This window comes from Dermochelys coriacea, chromosome 7 (assembly GCF_009764565.3).
Source record: "Dermochelys coriacea isolate rDerCor1 chromosome 7, rDerCor1.pri.v4, whole genome shotgun sequence".
Taxonomy (NCBI): domain Eukaryota; kingdom Metazoa; phylum Chordata; order Testudines; family Dermochelyidae; genus Dermochelys; species Dermochelys coriacea.
In genome coordinates this window covers 41,750,118-41,769,303 of record NC_050074.1, presented here as the reverse complement: position 1 = coordinate 41,769,303, position 19,186 = coordinate 41,750,118, and the positions used below count along the sequence as shown (strand labels likewise).

At 41.0% G+C, this 19,186-nt stretch overlaps 1 protein-coding gene across 3 annotated transcripts in view; it reads left to right on the top strand.

The window, feature by feature from the left end:
- IPPK (inositol-pentakisphosphate 2-kinase) overlaps window positions 1-19,186 on the top strand; it is a 108,083-nt gene that overhangs the window by 33,110 nt on the left and 55,787 nt on the right. For all 3 annotated transcript variants that reach the window (XM_038410690.2, XM_038410693.2, XM_043518842.1), the window contains exon 2: window positions 12,101-12,148. In XM_038410690.2, coding sequence (XP_038266618.1) covers window positions 12,101-12,148 — 48 coding nt within the window. The remainder of the gene's footprint in view (window positions 1-12,100; window positions 12,149-19,186) is intronic.

The window sequence follows — 19,186 nt, the reverse complement described above, 5'->3', positions numbered from 1 at the left end:
CTTACAGTGTGTATGATAAACCCATTGTTTCATGTTCTCTGTGTGTGTGTGTATAAATCTCTCCTCTGTTTTTTCCACCAAATGCATCCGATGAAGTGAGCTGTAGCTCACGAAAGCTTATGCTCTAATAAATTTGTTAGTCTCTAAGGTGCCACAAGTACTCCTTTTCTTATTAAGAAAGGGATAGATAACAAGACAGAAAATATCATACTGCCTTTATGTAAATCTATGGTACGCCCACATCTTGAATACTGTGTGCAGGTGTGGTCACCCCATCTCAAAAAAGATATACTGGAATTGGAAAAGGTTCAGAAAAAGGCAACAAAAATGATTAGGAGTATGGAATGGCTTCCATATGAGGAGAGATTAATAAGACTGGGACTTTTCAGCTTGGTAAAGAGACGACTAAGGGGAGATAGGATTGACGTCTATATAATCATGACTGGTGTGGAGAAAGTAAAGTATTATTTACTCCTTCTAATAACACAAGAACTAGGAGCCACCAAATGAAATTAATAGACAGCAGGTTTAAAACGAACAAAAAAAGTAAGTATTTTTTCACACAACACACAGTCAACCTGTGGAACGCCTTGCCAGAAGATGCTGTAAAGGCCAAGACTATAACAGGGTTCAAAAGAGAACAAGATATATTCATGAAGCATAGGTCCATCAATGGCTATTAGCAGTGATGGTGTCCCTAGCCTCTGTTTGCCAGAAGCTGGGAATGGGTGACTGGATGGATCACTTGATTACCTGTTCTGTTCATTCCCTCTGGGGCACCTGGCATTGGCCACTGTCAGAAGACAGGATACTGGGCTAGGTGGGCCTTTGGTCTGACCCAGTATGGCTGTTTTTATGTACTTGCGTTGTATGGTGCAATCCTCATATATTTATCTCGTATTAACAGTAACCTTAAAGAAAAATGGCATCATCCATACACATTTTTGTTGCTTTTTGATGTGTAAAAAAAGTGCTAAAAAACATCTTTAGGAATCTGAGATTTTTTTTCTAATAGAATAATACGTAATAAATTTAAGAGGTAATTTTCAAAGGTGTAAATGACTACTGGGGCGCGCTTTTTTTTTTTTTTTTTTTTTTTACAAAGAGTTTTCATACCACATGAGTTAAGTCCAAGACAAGCCCTTAAGGTGCCCAACTCCCATTTGTGCCTATGAAAATCTCCACTTTATGGCTGGTCTATCAAGTCTTGAAGATGCTGTGACTGGTGAACTAGATGAATGACATCAGAAGAGACTGATCACTGGGAGAAGGAAATTATGGTTAAGAGTGCTTAAACTTCAGTTTTTATTGGCAGTTAAATAGCTAAGGAAAACAAAATTATTAACACTTTTGTGAAAAGACTTTGTTAAAGATTTAACAACTTAGCCCTGTCAATTAAGTTTTAAGAGTTAACAGTATCAGGGTGGATTTGATTTAAATCACTAGTCAGGAAGACTTGATTTAATCATGGATTTCTATATAAAAGTGCATTCTTGTTGGTTGTTATAACCTTAATACATATTCTTCACAACTCAAGAGATGGATGAGATCCACACTGGGTCTCTCTTATGGTCTGCTGCCATTTTAGGTTTTCCTTTCTAGTGAGAAAATGGTACGGTAGATCTCAAATCAATGAAGGATACACTCAGAAAGACCTCAAGACTTCTGGAATGTGCTGCTCAAACAGTTTCACTTTTGTTTCTGCTGCCTGTCCCTCCCTTCTCACTTTTATCTCCAGACTTCTTTTCCTTGTCCAGATTTATTCTGTCCCCAACAACCTTCTTTTCATTGAACTTTTTGAAACTTTGCACTTTTAGAGAGAGGTAAGGGATTGACTCTGTGTACAGAAACTTGCAGAGGGACAATTGGGTTGAGGTCTGTTATTTCTCACCTCTGTATATTATTTGTGTTTTTGTTTGGTTTTTTTTTAAAACACTTTTTTGCTGTTAGCAAGAGTGTTACCTCTGGAGAGACACATCCACAGTTTGAGAACTGCAAAACTAGGCATCTCTGATGGTATCTTCTAGACTAAGCATTGAGTCCCATTGAGTAAAGAGAAAGATTAATCTATACAGAAGCCCCTGGATTCCCCCCCCCCCATAAGGTTGGGTCCCTAATCCATGAACTATTGGAACTCCTTTACAAAACTTTTCTTAAACATTAATTACATGAATATATTGCCTAGTACTATAGAATTAAAATTTTATAATCCCTATTCTGACAAGATATCTTTGAGCTATAATGTATATCTATCTTTAGACAGATTTTTTTTCTCAAAAAGCATTTTATCAAAAAATTTTTTTTTTTAAATCATTGATTTTTATTCACCCTGAACAGTGTACATCCTTTGAGAATCCCAACAGGTCCTCCAGCAGGAATAGGTGAGACCAGATTTAACATTAATGGTATCTCAAAGGTAAGTAAGCAGAAAAGAAACTCTAGCAACTTTTTATTTTAAGTTTATACTACAGTACCCAAGTACTCAAATTTTATTGAATGCTTTGCTACTATATTTTGTTTTAAATCATGCAATAACACTATAACACTTAAGACTATGCTAGTAACTCGTATTTTATTCAAAATGTGGCTCCTATTTCAATTTCACAGTGCAGCTAGGAAGAAGAACTTCGGAGTTCTGCATTATTTCCAGTTCTCTTGTTGCAGAAACAAATTCAGTGCTTTTCCCTTAATATTAGGAAAATAGGTCAGTTGCTTCAGTCCTTTAACATTATGATAATGTGAAAAGCAAGAAATTCACAATTTCTGAATTCTGGTTGGCACCTTTGCTTTTGAGTTTTGCAGTAACAATTATTAGCATAAACCCTTCATTTTAAAAGAAAGTTGATGTCACAGATGTGGGTTCCATTTCGTATTTATTCATACAAATGTGATATTTACATTCACAAGTCCTAGAATAGAAACAACCACATTTGATATCCTGAATAAACAAGTTTTATTCTGCCATACTTAGAATAAACAGAATAAATTATTTCTACATCCCTTGCATACAAGTATATGGGCATGTCTATACTACGAAATTAGGTCGATTTTATAGAAGTCGATCTTTAGTAAGCGATCTTATGCAGTCGATTGTGCATGTCCCCCTAAGCGCATTAGGTTGGTGGAGTATGTCCTCAAAACTGTGGCTAACATCGACTCAAGGAGTGGTGGACTGTGGGTAGCAACTCGCAGTCCCTGCTGCCCATTGGAATTCTGGGTTAAACTCCCAATGTCTGATGGGGCAAAAGCATTATCCCGGGTGGTTTTGGGTACATGTCGTCAGTCTCCCCTCCCTCCCCCCTTGAAAGCAACGGCAAACAATCATTTCGCGCCTTTTTTCTTGGGTTATCCATGCAGACGCCGTAGCGTGGCAAGCATGGAGCATGCTCAGCTGCGCACTGCTTTTGTGAGCGTTTTAAATACCTTGCGCGTTATCGTGCAGTATATGCAGAGCCTGGCTAGGAGCCGCCAGCATGAGTAAGATTGTGAGGAGGACATGGACGCAGACGTTCTTGAAAGCACGGGATGTGGCAATTGGGACATCATGGCGGCATTGGGGCATGTTGATACAGTGGAACACCAATTCTGGGCCCAGCAAACAAGCACAGACTGGTGGGACTGCATAGTATTGCGTTATCTAGGGAGCTGGTGGAGCTCCTTCCTTAGAAGTTTTTAAGGTCAGGCTTGACAAAGCCGTAGCTGGGATGATTTAGTTGGGGATTGGCCCTGCTTTGAGCAGGGGGTTGGACTAGATGACCTCCTGAGGTCCCTTCCAACCCTGATATTCTATGGATGATTCCCAGTGGCTGCAAAACTTTCAGATGCATAAGGCCACTTTCATGGAACTTTGTGAATTGCTTTCTCCTGCCCTGAAGCGCAGGAATACCAAGATGAGACCTGCCCTGACAGTTGAGAAGCAAGTGGGGGTAGCCCTGTGAAAGCTTGCAACGCCTGACTGCTAATGGTCAGTCAGGAATCAACTCGGAGTGGGCAAATCTACCGTAGGGGCTGCTGTGATCCAAATAACCAGGGCAATCAATACCCTTCTGCTAAGAAGGGTAATGACTCTGGGAAATGTGCAGGTCATAGTGGATGGCTTTGCTGCAGTGGGGTTCCTTAATTGTGGTGGGGCAATAGATGGAACGCATATCCTTATCTTGGCACCGGACCACCTTGCCAAACAGTACGTAAAACGCAAGGGATACTTCTCGATGGTTTTGCGAGCACTGGTGGATCACAAGGGCCGTTTCACCGACATCAGCGTGGGATGGTTGGGGAAAGGTGCATGACGCTTGCATCTTTCGGAGCTCCGGACTGTCCAGAAAGCTACAAGAAGGACTTTCTTCCCAGACCAGAAAATTACTGTTGGGGATGTTGAAATGCTAATGGTTATCCTTGGGGACCCATCCTACCCCTTGCTCCCATGGCTCATGAAGCTGTACACAGGCAGCCTGGCAGCAGTAAGGAGCAGTTCAACTATAGGCTGAGCAAGTGCAGAATGGTGGTAGAATGTTCCTTTGGACATTTAAAGGGGCGCTGGTGCAGTTTGCTGAGTAGGTTTGACCTCAATGAAAGCAATATTCCCATTGTTATTGCTGTGTGCTCCATAGTGTCTGTGAGAGTAAGGGGGAGACAATTATGGTGGGATGGGAGGTTGAGGCAAGTCGCCTGGCGGCCTATTTTGAACAGCCAGATACCAAGGCAATTATAAGAGCACACCGAAGTGCGCTGCATATCGGAGAGGCTTTGAAAAAGTTTCATGACTGACCAGGCTACGGTGTGACAGTTGTGTGTGTTTCTCCTTGATGCAAACCCATCCCCTTTGGTGAATGTCCTTCCCTGTAATCCAATCCCCCTCCCCGCTTTCGACCACAGCTGTCACAGGAAAGAAAGTCCCTATTCTGAATCCATTCATTCTTTATTTATTAAAAAAAAAAACTTGTGATCTCTGACAATGCTGGCTAGTAAAAGTTAGCCTGGGTATGTAAAGGGGGTGGGCTGGGAGAGGAAGGAAGGACAAGGCCACGTTGCTTATTGTAGCCACGCTACAAATCAAAGCTGTTTGAATGACAGCTTTCTGTTGCTTGGGCCATCCCCTGGAGTTGAGTGGCAGGGTGCCTGGAGCCTCCCCCTCCCCTTGCATTCTTAGGCGTCTGGGTGAGGAGGATATGGAACTTGGCGAGGAGGGTAGGCGGTTACACAATGGATGCATCCGGGGTCTGTACTCTAGTTGCCTTTCCTGCAGCTCTACCAGATGCCTCATCGTGTCCGTTTGCTCCCCTGTTAGCTTCAGCATCTCCTCCTGGGTGTTCCGATCATGTTCACTGTATGCTTTTCTGGCCTCTGCCACCAAATGCTTCCATGCATTCAGCTGTGCCCTCTCAGTTCGGGAGGATTGCATGAGCTCTGAAAACATGTCATCTCGAGTGCGTTTTTTTCCGCCTTCTAATCTGTGATACCTCAGGGACGGAGTGGGGAGCATAGAAACATTTGCAGCTTGCGGGGTGGGGGGGAAAGGAGAGTAGATTTTTAAGAATATACATGTCTGAGAATAAAAGGGAGACTTTCACAGTGAATCAAGCAATTCACAGCAGACAGTGCATGTTTCAGGTACAAGGTCGCTTTTTGCCTTTTTTTATATTGCGCGCTTGCTGGTGTGGTGACACATCACATGCTGCTGGGCAACAGAATTCAGTTTCCAGGCAGCCATGGTAAGCCAAAGGGTATGTGGGGTTGGCTTCTTCTGCGTTCATAACATGGGGGAATGGTTTCAAACAGCAACGCCCTTCTTTCCCATAGCAACCAATGCCAGATGGGTTTGCCATTTAAAAGGAGGGGCTGTGGTTTTGGGGTGGATGTGTAGCAGCACCCTCTCCCCCCCCCCCCCCCGGTGTGGCTATTCTCCGGGATGATCTCTTTTAGCCAAGCGCAAACAGCCCAGCATGACCAGGGTCCAATGTGTTGGGGATCACCAAACAGATGGGATTATTGGTCCCTTACAGAAATTCCCCTTTTTCAACCAGGTGACCATGAATGATATCCCTGTCCTGACACTGACACAGAAAGATAAAGATCGAATGTTGCATGAATGTGACCGGAACACCAGGATCATTTGCTGCCATGCTTTGTGCTGCAGTGATTCCAGACCACTTGCTACTGGCTTAGTAAAGTGTTCTACAGTGGAGGACAAAATGAGGCAGCCCTCCTCAGAAACCTTCTGCAAAGGTTTTCAGAGTACCTCCAGGAGAGCTTCATGGAGATGTCCTTGGAGGATTCCTTCTCCATCCCCAGACAAGCTAACAGACTTTTCCAGTAGCTGTACTGGCTTCAAATGCCTCCCAATTGTTCAGGGCAAGTCAAACATTAAAAACAACTTTTTAACCCCTGTAGTGTTACAAATGTGCATTCACCAGAGGTGCCTTCTCTACCTTCAGGGTCCATGAACAATATGCCCTGGGAGGGTATTGGCTCCAGGGTGAGCAAAAGGTCCTGACTGCTTGGGAGAAGAGATTCTCCAGTTGCCTGCTGCGCATTCTCCTCCTCCGTGTTGCATGAGGCTGCCACCTTGCAGGTGTCCACAGAGAGTGGTGGGGTACTAGTAGGGTCCCCCCCCTAGAATGCCATTCAGCTGATCATAGAAGCAGCATGTCTGGGGGGGAGCGACCATTTGCCTCCTTTGTCTTTTGGTAGGCTTGCCTGATCTCCATAATTTTCATGTGGCACTGCTGTTTGTCCCTGGTATAGCCTATGTCCACCATACTGTTTGCGATTTTGGCATATATATCGGCATTTTTTTCTGCTGGATCAGAGTTCTGCCTAACAGATTCTTCTCCCCATGCAGCAGTCAGATCAAGTGTCTCTCGTTTGCTCCATGCTGGAGCTCGTTTGTGATTCTGGGACTGCATGGTCACCTGTTCTGCTGAGCTCGCCACGCTGACCAAACAGGAAATGAAATTCAAAAGTTCCCGGTGCTTTTCATGTGTATCTGGCTAGTGCATTGGAGTTGAAAGTGCTGTCCAGAGCGGTCACATTGGAACACTCTGGGATAGCTCCTGGAGGCTGATACCATCGAATTGCACAGCGCTGCATCTACACTACCCCAAATTTGATCCAGGAAGGTCAATTTTAGCACTACTCCACTTGTCAGGGAGGAGTATAGCAGTCGATTTTAAGAGCCCTTTAGGTCAGTTGTGTAGACGCTTCATTTTAAAATCGACTTAACACGGTTAAATTTGACCTAACCTTGAAGTGCAGACCAGGCCTATGTATTCAATGTCAAACTCTTATATTTGATCAAGCTTCTTGTATGCTGCCAAAGTATTCAGAGTCTAGAATGTTTTGCAGTTGGAAACCTTTCCATTAAAATGATTGGATGTTTTATCAGAACTATGTAAGCATTGTGTAGAGATCAGCAGGGATCACTTGTTTCTGCTCTTGTTGATTACTTTAGTCTAGCTGTACAGAATCTCTCTTAAAACTTGTCAGCTCCAACATAGGGAGGGTTGGCATCTGCTTACTTAGTTTGGCGGGGTGTGCATTTGTGTAGAAATACCAGGATAGTTGGGGTTTTTATCTTTAATAAGAGGGCTAATTTTATTATGGGATTGTTTGTTATATGGTGTTCTCTGCCAGTGCTATCTCTCTGCACATCAGAGAGTAAAGCCTTGTCCCCTACAGTCGACAATTAAGTCGACCTATGTTAAGTCGATGTACAGCCACTGCAGTAATTACTGCGTTTTTTCATGTACGCAGTACCCTCCTGCTGCTGGTGGCGTGCATCCTCACCAGGAGTGCTTGCACCAACTTAAGTGGGGCAGTGTAGGGGCTGACAGCTTGAGCTGTCATTGCTGCGTGGAGCTCATAGCTATGAGCATTTCTGCCCAGGCTGTGGGCTCCATGTGGAGCCCCTCTGACAGGTGATGTAAGTAACGCAGTGTCTGTGCAGACGCTGTCTCGCCCTAACCACATCTACCTAAGCGCTGTGCCTCTCATGGAGGTGGAGTTATTAGGTCGGTATAGTGGGGGACTTACGTCGGTGAGAGCAACCCTGTAGTGTAGACACTAAAATTAGGTCAATGTAAGCTGCCTTATATCAATCTAATTCTGTAGTGTAGACCTGGCCTAAACAAACAAAACAACCCTTTAAAACCACTTTAATCTGTCTTGTCTTGTTTCTCCTCTGTGTCAGTCCATAACTCACTTTCACTGCATAGATTCTTTTGTAACATCTTACTTGGTACACTGTTAGTTTTTCCTGAGAAGTCTTTCCTTTCAACATTCTCTCTGGATAGTGCAAGCGAAAGGCAAAGCTATTCTTCAGTCCACCTACTTCACCCTCATTAGGTGAGTAATCTTTTAATGTAAGAGCACCCAGTATGCAGACACACATAATTTCAGACTGGCTGAAAGAGCAGGTATTTTTTATTTCTATTATATTACAGCACAGAAGGCCTAATTAGGTTTGAGGCCCTATTGTGCTACATACTGCACATACACATAAGGCAAAATTGAGCGCACACACTTTCTCACCTCACTGGCTATTCCAGACATGAATGGGACTCCTTACCTACATTTATCCTTCCTATGTCTCTCTTTTTTTTTTTTTTTTTTTAAATGAGAAGACAACAGAGTATTGTTTATTTACCTAGTTACTTGTTATTCCTGGCTATCATCCTGCCCACGGTCCAGTTATCACTTATCTCCCCTAATATCCCTGACCTTAACACCCAAAACTGAAAGTTATACCAACATAGCACCTATTACAGACACACACCATATATATATATTGCCTTTATATATATATATATATATATATATTGCCTTTGACCTGCGTAGCTTATTTCCATTTCCATATGGGAATAGCTATGGTGATATAAACCACCTTTTATATCACTATTGCATCCACACTGGTGAAGTTGTGTCACATTAAGTGTTCCTATGTAGTTATAATTAATGTGGTACAACTTCTCTGTGTGGAGAAGCCCAAAATTATTTTGCTACCTCCTACTGCTTGAAGGGGAGACCTGAGACTTTTTAATATATAGCACACTGTATTTACCTTTCTCATTGCATTTATTTTATTCTGGTCCACTTTATTTCATGGCCCACATTTTTCTGTGTGTCTGGCCTGGACATTTTAGTAAACTGAGTCCGTGGTCCTTTCATGAAAAGTCACTTTCTCTTATGTGCATGCATGGAAGGGTGTTACCTTTTAAGTACCATTTCCTGTGTAAGATGAATGCAGAGAAGAGGTTTTAGAAAAGATTAGTCTTGTTGGCTTTGTGCTTGAAATCCTGAATAATAATCACTTCCCACTTAGTTTAAGTCTAGTTCTGTTGTATCCAGGTAAGTACATTGTCTGAGATATTTCATTTTCAATATCCTCCTGGTTGAACATTCAAATCAGTTACAAGAATGGGTGCCACATAAGAGATTTCATTCAATAGGTGACATTGTTCGTACACCTTATCAAAGTTTTCCTTTGTGCTCTAATCCTTCGAAAACCAGCACATTTTTCCTTTGCTATAACATTTTTTCATCTGTGTACTACTACCTCTTGGAAGTTGCCTTCTTTAATGAAATATATTAAGTAAGTAACAGGAGGGAACAAATTTGATCAAATAATTAGAATATCAGTGCCATATTAGGATGGGCATTAGGATGAAAGTAACTTCATAGTAGATGGGAATTCATGTGAGTTAATGGATACTTACCAAAGTCTAAACCTTCCCTTTTTGGTAATCTGTCTTGTTGCTGAGACTGCATAGAAGGAATGTAAGAAAACTTGTAGCTATTTATCATGATGATTTATTGAAACTAAATTGGAAATCAGTTTTAAGGGGTTACTTGTTTTAAAGTGTGCCACTTTACCAGAACTGCATTTCTGTTGTTTGTAAGAATGGAAGTTGCAAAACCTGGGTTTTAAACGGTTGAGTAGATGTTGCAATGTAAGTACAGTGACCTCAGATTGTCATCTCTCAAAGCTCAGTTACATAAAGGGATGTTGCACTGTCTTTCTTCAAATTTGCTAAGAGGAATTTTTTTTTTTAAATCAGGATATCTTTCCAAATCTGTTGTTTAGTGTTCAACTCTTTTTATCCTATCTGCTTATCTGAGATGAATGCCTTAGAAGTAGTAAGATTTGAATTAAAGTTGCTGAGGAGAAATGGTCAGCATGTCACTTATCTAAATGTTTAAAAACATGGAGGAAAAGACTTATTTCAGTTGACAACTGTACATGGAAAGCACTCTTGTAATACTTTAAAATAAGCAGTATGCAAGTTCCAACCCAACATTTACATTATCAAGAAAATTAACAGACCTATAGAAATGAACAAATGCCATACAGCAATTTTTGTCTGTACAGTAGTCAAAGGCAAGTTAATTTTGTTTTAATACTAGATTTATCTACAACATTTTTTTTTCAAGAGTGTAATTTTCAATCCAAAGCATCAGAACCCTTTTAGGATCAGTTAAATTGGAATTCAGAAGGGCTGTTTTTGGTTTAACTATAATGTTGGTACCCAGACCTCAGTTGTTTAGTGTTTTGGCGTTGCCATCCCCATCTATCTTGCCTTCCTCATGGTGCTCTTCCTTTTCACACTACTTATTAAAAATAATTATTGCTCTTTCCCACTCAGCAATATGCAGTTAAAGCTTTCAATGCTCAGATTTGGTTCTGTCTTGCCATGGTGTCACCTTTTGAATTGGACACATACAAGTACAATTAACAAAATTATTTGCAACATAGCCAGAGACTTTCTTCACATACTTACAGTTAACATAACAGAAAGATGCAAAATCAACAGTGTCTTCCCCAGTTTGCATTCAGGGTATCTTTTCTGCTTTCAACACACTTTAATCAATAGGAGCAAATGACACTTGTAGTTCCTTTTTTGTCTCATATAATATGGTTGGAACTTTTCTAAAAGTTAGGTGGCTAAGTGTTTACCACAGAAAACAAATGATTCATTTTTTCCCCTACTGTGGCCCCCAGAGTTTTGTGTAATAAAGGCTGTCTCCTAGGATGCCCTAGTTCCCCTCAAAGTCTGCCATTTTTGGACTTAACACATAAGAAAAGTAAATGCAGCTAAAAGTAAGTGTTGCAGATTGGCTACTTAGACTGTAAGCTCTTTGGGGGCAGGACTGACTTTTGAGAGTGCAAGCATTCCTCAGGTGAATTCCCAACTCCAAGGAAAGTGGTGTTTTATTAAACCTTTAATCAGCTATTTACAATTCAGTTTCTTACTAAATCTAAATTAGGCTAGCGGTTGTTTTTCATCTTGAACTCTTAAAAATGAGAGTATTCATCCAGGACAAGTGTATTATTACTTTCATACAGTTTGCCTGTGATTAACTTGTGAATGTGAGTGTTGGTTTCCTGTATAGAATTGAAAAAAATTAATATTATGCTGAAGTAACTTCACTTCATGTCTTAAAAATCTTGACTTGTGGTTTTGGAGGGAGGGATCATATTGGAAATCTACGGTATTTTGCCCAATATGTCACATGTGACTTTTTAGTTGTAAAGCTGTGGCACTTTTTTTCTTTATACCTGCTCACTTTCATAAACTCAGTGTCATTACCAGGTGGAATTTCAACGTTGCAGCTATTTGAGTGTTGTAAATGGACATCTTCTGAATATCTTGAAATCATGTACTGATTTTTCAGGCAACTAGGTCTCTAGCAGAACTATGTCACGTGGAGCCAAAATTTATGGAGAAAATACTTGGTTTCGTTTTGTTTTTTTTTCTGTGGTGGTCAATGCCATAATATCTGAGCAGTTTATCATCAGAACAGTCCTGTGAAGTGTGGAATTAAAAAAGGATTAATTTATCCTTAATTTACAGATGGTGAGTGGAAGCAGAGTGAGTGCCGTGTCCAAGAACACAGAGGAAATCTGTCAAAGCTGGGAGTAGTACCCAGCCTGAATCTCGATTCAGTGCTTTAACCACGAGATCTCCTACCTTGCCTTTCTTTCTTTCATGTTTAAATGAATTGTTTAATAATTTTGTTTTTAGAAATTAAACGTGTAAACGAGCATACTGTTTTTAGTACTAATGTAACAATTTCCCCCCACCCCACTCTCTCCCTTCTTTAGCGTTGTGTGGTGCTGCGTTTTCTGAAGTTTTCCCCGAACCGCAATAAGGTAAGACACAACACATTCTTCTGACTTGATACTGTTCACCCATTGTGTTAAGAAACTCCACTTCTATCCCATATTAATGCCCACTTTTATAATGGAGTCTGTTCTAGGGCCTATGCAATAAAGTTTTGGAGCCCACTGGGAAAATCCTTTTGCTGATTTGTTAATCTGATGCTGCTCTTGGCAGTACAGATTCAGTAGTAGACGCTCTGACAGGAAACAGTTAAGGGTTTTTTCAGTATAAGATACTTTAAAAAGCCCTAAGGAAGTGGGGTGGCGCTGTCAGTCAATTATAAATAGCTTCTACCCTGGCCTAGAGTTGAACAATTTAGTGGTAACCCACTCCATCAGCTATAAAACAAAATATTAATCTGACATGCCTTACAGTATCTGCAAGAGCTTGTTCTTTTAGGGCTTGTCTACAGGAACACTTAGTTATCTGGCACTATCCTGCCATGTACTGTATAGATGTGCACACTAATACTTTTTAGTGGGCTTTGATCTACCATGCTTTGAAACTGCTCAGTATGGGATTTTTAGCGTGGCTGCAAGGTCCACACAGATACTGTGCAATGGGCTAGTGTGGGGTACATTTACTTCCTGGGTAGTCATGAACTAAGAGTTCTTGTAAACAAGAACTAAGTCTGTTCTGATTTAAGGAAACTAATGAGAAGATGGATTATAAGATTTTCAAGGCAAGGACTGAGTCCTTTTATGTGTTTTTTATATACAGCTCTTTCACATTGGGGTACCAAACATGACGAGGGCCCCTGGATGCTACCACCACATAAAATAATTGTAATTGCCTTTTTTGACCAGCAGTTCTGATCCTATTCCTTACTTCAGAATTCTTCTCATATTAATGCGTCTTGGAGAGTCATTGGAGGCTATTGCTCAAAATGTCTCAGATACTTTGTTCTCAAGGTCAGAAGTATTACACTAGATATTGTGTTAGGCCTTGGGTTTTTTTTCCCTATCATCACTAAAGATCCGCTGACATCTTATGAAAAAATTGTCAAAAAACTTCCTTTGTAGACAGTGCTGTTCATATGTCTGTTTTCTTCACCTTCCTTCTAATGCATAAAATCAGAATCTTTATTTAAATCAGCCATTCTTCCTGTTCACTCCTCACTTGAAATCATAACTACCTTGAGTTTTGTACATCATACTAAGCCCTACTTGCATTACAAGTACAATAATTTTGTTATTCATCTGGCCTCGTTCCAGCAAATGCAGTTGAGCTCTGTCTACACAGCAACAAATGAGTTGAGCTAAAGAATAAGCTTTAGGAATAGATAAACATGTAAGCAACAAAACTTTTTTAAAATGAATTGATTTTAAAAAACAAACCAGATCCTAAATGTACACTTTGTGTACTGCAGACAATCAGTCTCTTAGTCACAATTCTGGGATAACTGGACCTCTGACCCCTTCTTGGCCTCCTTCAGGGCACACTTATTCAGGTCTCTGGCTTCTAGCTCTCACCTCTTCAAGGCAGGAACTCATGTCCCTCTCCCTCCAGACTGAGGATTTAGACTGCAATTTCCTTGCAATTCATTGTGCTTATCACAGCAGGGGTGACTTAGACTAGTGCCTGCAGTTCTGCACGCTCTTAGGGGCTATGGCTGTGTCTACCTGTAGTCAGTCAGCCTTCACAAAACAAAATATATTTATTTAGTACAAAAGCATTATAGAGAAAACATAAAATAATAAATGGTGTACACATGCTGTGACACGTGGCAGTTTCCTGCAATATCCTTGGGGGGGAGGGGGAAAGCTTATTGAATTAAGTTTAAGTATTTTCAAAGTCCATTGTATTAAATGTAAAAGTTGTGCATTATTGTGGGATGGGATTATATGTAATCTCTCTACGGGGGAGATGGGATGTGAATCCTGGGAAGTGTTATGAACTTCAGAGGACTGTTGAACAATGTACCAGACAAGAATGGACTTTTGAGACAGTGTCAAGTGGTTTGCTCTGGGAATCTCTAGGGGCAAATTGCCCACCTCCTGGTTATGCAAAAACCCAGCCTTTTTGAAGCAATGCCCTGAGGAGAGAACCATTGTCTGGTGGTTACTTGGTCTTAGGATCTCAAGATCAAAGACCCAAGCTGTATAATGGAAAGACTAACCCATTGTTTGGAGTGTTATGAACTTGTAACCACAGAAAAACCCCTTTTGGGGATTTGTAGGATTGATGCCTACCAAGCCCTTGTTGGAGTTGGGGAGAGATCTCCAGGAAGCTTATTAGTATGTGTGTAGGTTCTTTATTGTTTTTAATGTTTTCTCAGTACTGGCTTAAGAATAAATGTCCTCGCTTATAAAGCGCTGTGTGCTAACTTGTAACTTGTTGGCAGTTACAGCTGTTCATGGCTTTTGGAGAGAAAACAAAGCACAGCTGCTTGGCCTGTTTAGGCAGTGTGGCTTGAGGAGAATATAACAATGCAGGCAGGGAACTGTGCATCCTGGGAAAATCCCTTGTCAGGAGGGGGACAGATGCAGATCTCCGCCTAAGAGAGGCGAGGCCTGAGGAACCTAAAGTGGGTGCCTTTGGTGGACTGTAGAGTGGGTATACATGTATAGTTGCCCTGAACTGTGACATGCATGCTAAACATACCAGGTATTACCCATCATCTGAATGGGATACTGGTAGGTCTCGGTTCCTTGTTCCAGAGTTAATCACCCTGAGTCAGCTCAGGCTGACCCTTTATACATTTCCTACTTATTTGTTTACTGGTCCTGCTGAACCCAGTTAAAAACAGTATATGCAGTTTCCTCAAGCGGGTAGTATGTCTACAGAATTGTTCAGCTGTCTAGGGATTTGCGTTAGTTACCTCCAAGTTATTCCAGATTCCACAGGGGAAACACCTAGCAAGCCAGGAACAAAAACATGCCTTGATACAAAAATCTGATTATCTTATGTACCCATAGCGACGGGCACATCTCAATATAATAGTCTTGAAAGTTTCCATGCTTCTGAGGTCTCTCATCTGTCATTCCCCTGCTGGAAGATAAAGAAGTCAACCCCATGAATCCTTGACAAGTAACAATACAAGGGTGAGAGTGGAAACTGAGTCATGCATATTCTTTCATAAAAATACATCAGAAGTTTACCAGTTTTCCACATTCTTAACTAGATTGCTTCCTAAGTATCAGAGGCCCTACTTAAGATGCGCCATGTTAATGATATAATATAGTAGGCAACAACTGACACTGATATAGGTCACTATTATGTGTGTTTAATAGCTCCATAACCTCTGATATTTTGGCTAGCTCTGAAAACAATATACTTGTAATTTAAAAGCAATGGAGCAAAATTATCTGCTACAGTGATTGGGACCTGGCCTGCTTAGTACTGGAAACTCCAAAAGCTATTTTTTTTTTCTATAGAATGTAGTGAAAAGTTGTGCAAAATTTTGACTTTCAGAATTTTCTAATGACTGAAGACAGGTTTCAGAGTAGCAGCCGTGTTAGTCTGTATTCGCAAAAAGAAAAGGAGTACTTGTGGCACCTTAGACACTAACAAATTTATTAGAGCATAAGTGAGCTGTAGCTCACGAAAGCTTATGCTCTAATAAATTTGTTAGTCTCTAAGGTGCCACAAGTACTCCTTTTCTTTTTGCTAATGACTGAAGTGAGCATGAAGCTGTGCATCATGTTTACTTGTGGCCCCGGTGAATAAATGTTTTGTTTCTAATTACTGGACAGAGCTAAGTCTTTGTCTCCATGGATCTTATAAAGGAGTCAACATCTTTTGTTGTGGGATCAATTTTGTACATTACTGTCTCGTATCTAAGCCATCAAAAGTTAAACTGATTTTCCTGCTCTGTTTTTCATACAAATACCCTTCACTAAATTCCACTTGGTTATCAATATGTTTGCAGTTTTCATCTGATTTTAGATACAGAATATTTTAAAAGGTAAAATTTTTCACTTCCCTGATTCAAAGTGGCTAGTTTGTTCCTTCCCCACTCCTTGGAGAAGTATAATTGGATAGTTTAGGTGACCTTGATATACTTTTCAGCCATTATGTTGTGGTAATATGCTGTCTACATTATACAGAGAAAAACATCAGGTCTTGCAGTCTCAACGGAGCTACCTAGTGACAGTCCTCTTTTTTGGTTTACCATGGTGTTTAAGACAAGTACTTCTAGAATGGCATCTCAGTCTCTTGGGATTGGGGATGGGGGATGAGACTGTGCGAGATCCAGACATTTGTACTGGTGCACAAACATTGAATGAAGTGAAGTGTGCCATCTCTAAACCGAAAAACGGACGCACAGCCATTACTGATGGCATCCCCTCAGGGCTGCTAAAATGTGCTATTGATCCAGTAGCAGAATCACTTCTGGCCATCTTTCGTCTGGTGTGGAGAACTGGATCCCTGCCTACCACCTGGAAGGACAGCATTGTCATCATTCTATAAGGGCAAGGGACTGTGCAGTGAATGTAAGAGCTACAGGCCGATCACCTTGCTTTCTGTTTCAGGGAAGGTGTTTGCACATGTTTTGCTGGCATGCCTGGAGCCTTCACTACATCGGAATTGTCATCCCCAACAGTAGGCTCTATGAGGAACAGATCCACATTAGACGCCATTTTGGCCCTTCGCTTGCTGTCGGGAGATGCATCGTGAGTTCAGGAAACCCCTGCATGTAGCGTATGTTGACCTTAAGGCTGCATTTGATTCAGTAGACCATGTTGTGTTATGGAAGGTCTTAAAGGACATAGGTGTCCCTACCACTCTGCTGGACTTAGAGAGCTGCATAATGGAACCACTGCCCATGTTCGTTGGGGGAACCGGATGTCAGCACCTTTTAAATCAGTATCTGGTGTTAGGCAGGGTTGCGTTTTGGCCCCTGCACTCTTTTTTGTCAGGCAGTGGATTTCATAATGCAGCATTCTGTCAGTTCCATAGGCCTTGAGATTGGTGATCTCCCACTCACAGACCTTGACTATGCTGATGACATTCTTTTAGTACAGAGCCCTGACAGGTTTCATGAGGCACTCGAGCATATGGAGGGGGAGTCAGCTAAGAATGGTCTCCATGTTTCAGGGTCAAAGACAAAACTGCAAAATCTAAGACCAGGTCCGCCTGTGACTCCAGTCACTTTGAACAACGAAACCATCCAATCAGTTTCCAGCTTTTGCTATCAGGGCTCTATACTTACCAGCTTCTCTAATTCTCACATGGAGGTTCTCCATCGAACTGGCATTGGAGCATCTGCCATCGACTGTTTACGATGGATATGGAATCAAAATCGTCTTAATATGACAGCTGAGTTCAGGATTTATTCGAGCTGTACCCTTCCCATAATGTTGTACGGTGCAAAACATGGACACGACACCACCACGCATACTGGACAAAGCTGAAGGCTTTCCACACAAAATGTCAACGTTCTATATTGGGCATAACGTGGAATGACTTCATCTGTAATGCAGATGTTTATGGTCATTCAGATTGACTACTGGGGCCATTGTCTGCAGGCGGCACCTTTATGTTTTTTGGACATGTCGCAAGGATGCCATAAGACGTTCCAGCGAACACCATTCTACAGGTGGCTTCTAACATTCGGGATAAAATTCCACCAACCTAGGGGTGGAGGTGGCCCAGAGGCAGACCCCCCTATTACATGGGTTCATTAAGTCTGTTCCAATGTTGGACTTTCAGGCTATCAAGCTTTTGCGGTTGAACAGGAATGGACCAAATGGCGAATTATTGCTACAGCCGACTGTTTGGCTAAGCGTAGAAGAAGAAAAAGAACGTTGTCCCAATTAGTCACACAATACTCAGTATGCTGCTTTGTTTCTAAGCCATAAGGGGGTAATTTGCATAATACAAATAGTCCTGCAGCTGACTGTAATATGCAGATATTAAAACAAGCCAACAAAAAACCCTTATTGGATTATGTGCAGACGGCCAAATAGCCAAGAAGCAGCTCATGTTTTTAATTTTTATATTGAGTGATCCTCCTGTTGGAAGCATTCAGCACTCAACCTTATAAATATTATACTTAAAGAAAAAAATAGAAGGTCTCCTCTTAAAATTTCTGCTGATGTCCTAATAATTACTTGTATGGAAAACTAACTTTGTCTTTCATTTTCTACCCTTTTTCCATTTTGTTTTTGGTTAGTCAGACAATACTCTTGTCAGCAGCTTTCTTTCATTGGTCCTTTTATAGTCAAACCTGCAGTGTTGGCAGAAAGTTTTTATTGCTGCTTTAAAATTCACATGGAGACCATACACTGCTTTTACCTCACCCCTTCTCCTCTGCACACCCCAAACAGTCCTACTTCTTAACACATCCCACTCTTGTTTAAGACTACTGCCTATACTAAACAAATTACACTATATCCTTCTCCATATCTGTTTTTGTAAGGGAAGGTTTTTTCAATAAAGTTAGTAGAATGATTAATTCTGAAACAAGTGGACATTGGAAATAACTTAGTCATGGGTAGTTCATTGACTCAAACCCATTGCAAAAATTCTTCAGGCATCTGAATGTGAGATTTTTGTCAAGTTTATTAAAATGTAAGTTGAAACCTACTCTCTGTAGTTTGAGATAGTAAACCCCTCGCATAGAATCTGTCAGAGTTGTTTATAGTTTGGTGTGTTTGTAACTTCAATTTCCAGTTCTATGATGTCCAGTTCAGCAATCCTAACAACCATCAGTTAAAAGTAAAATTTATTCCACTGCCCCTTGTTGAAAAATTTGCATATTAGCTGGGAGTTTTTTGAAATAGAATACTAAGGGGGTGGTGTTAATCTGAGCCAAGGTGACATGGTGTGGAAAATCACAAAAGACTAGGAAACAACTTGGTTACCATTACTTTTAAACTACCCTACAAGTTCATCGATTCATAGATTACAAGGTCTGTGAGTAGGGGCGGGAACAATTGTGTTCATATAATCTGATTTCTTGTATAACACAGACCATAGGACTTCTCTGAATTAATTCCTGCTTCAATCCAATAGTTGTAGATGAACTAGAGAATATCTTTCAGGAAAAAAAAATCCAAATCTTAATTTTAAAAATGGTCAGT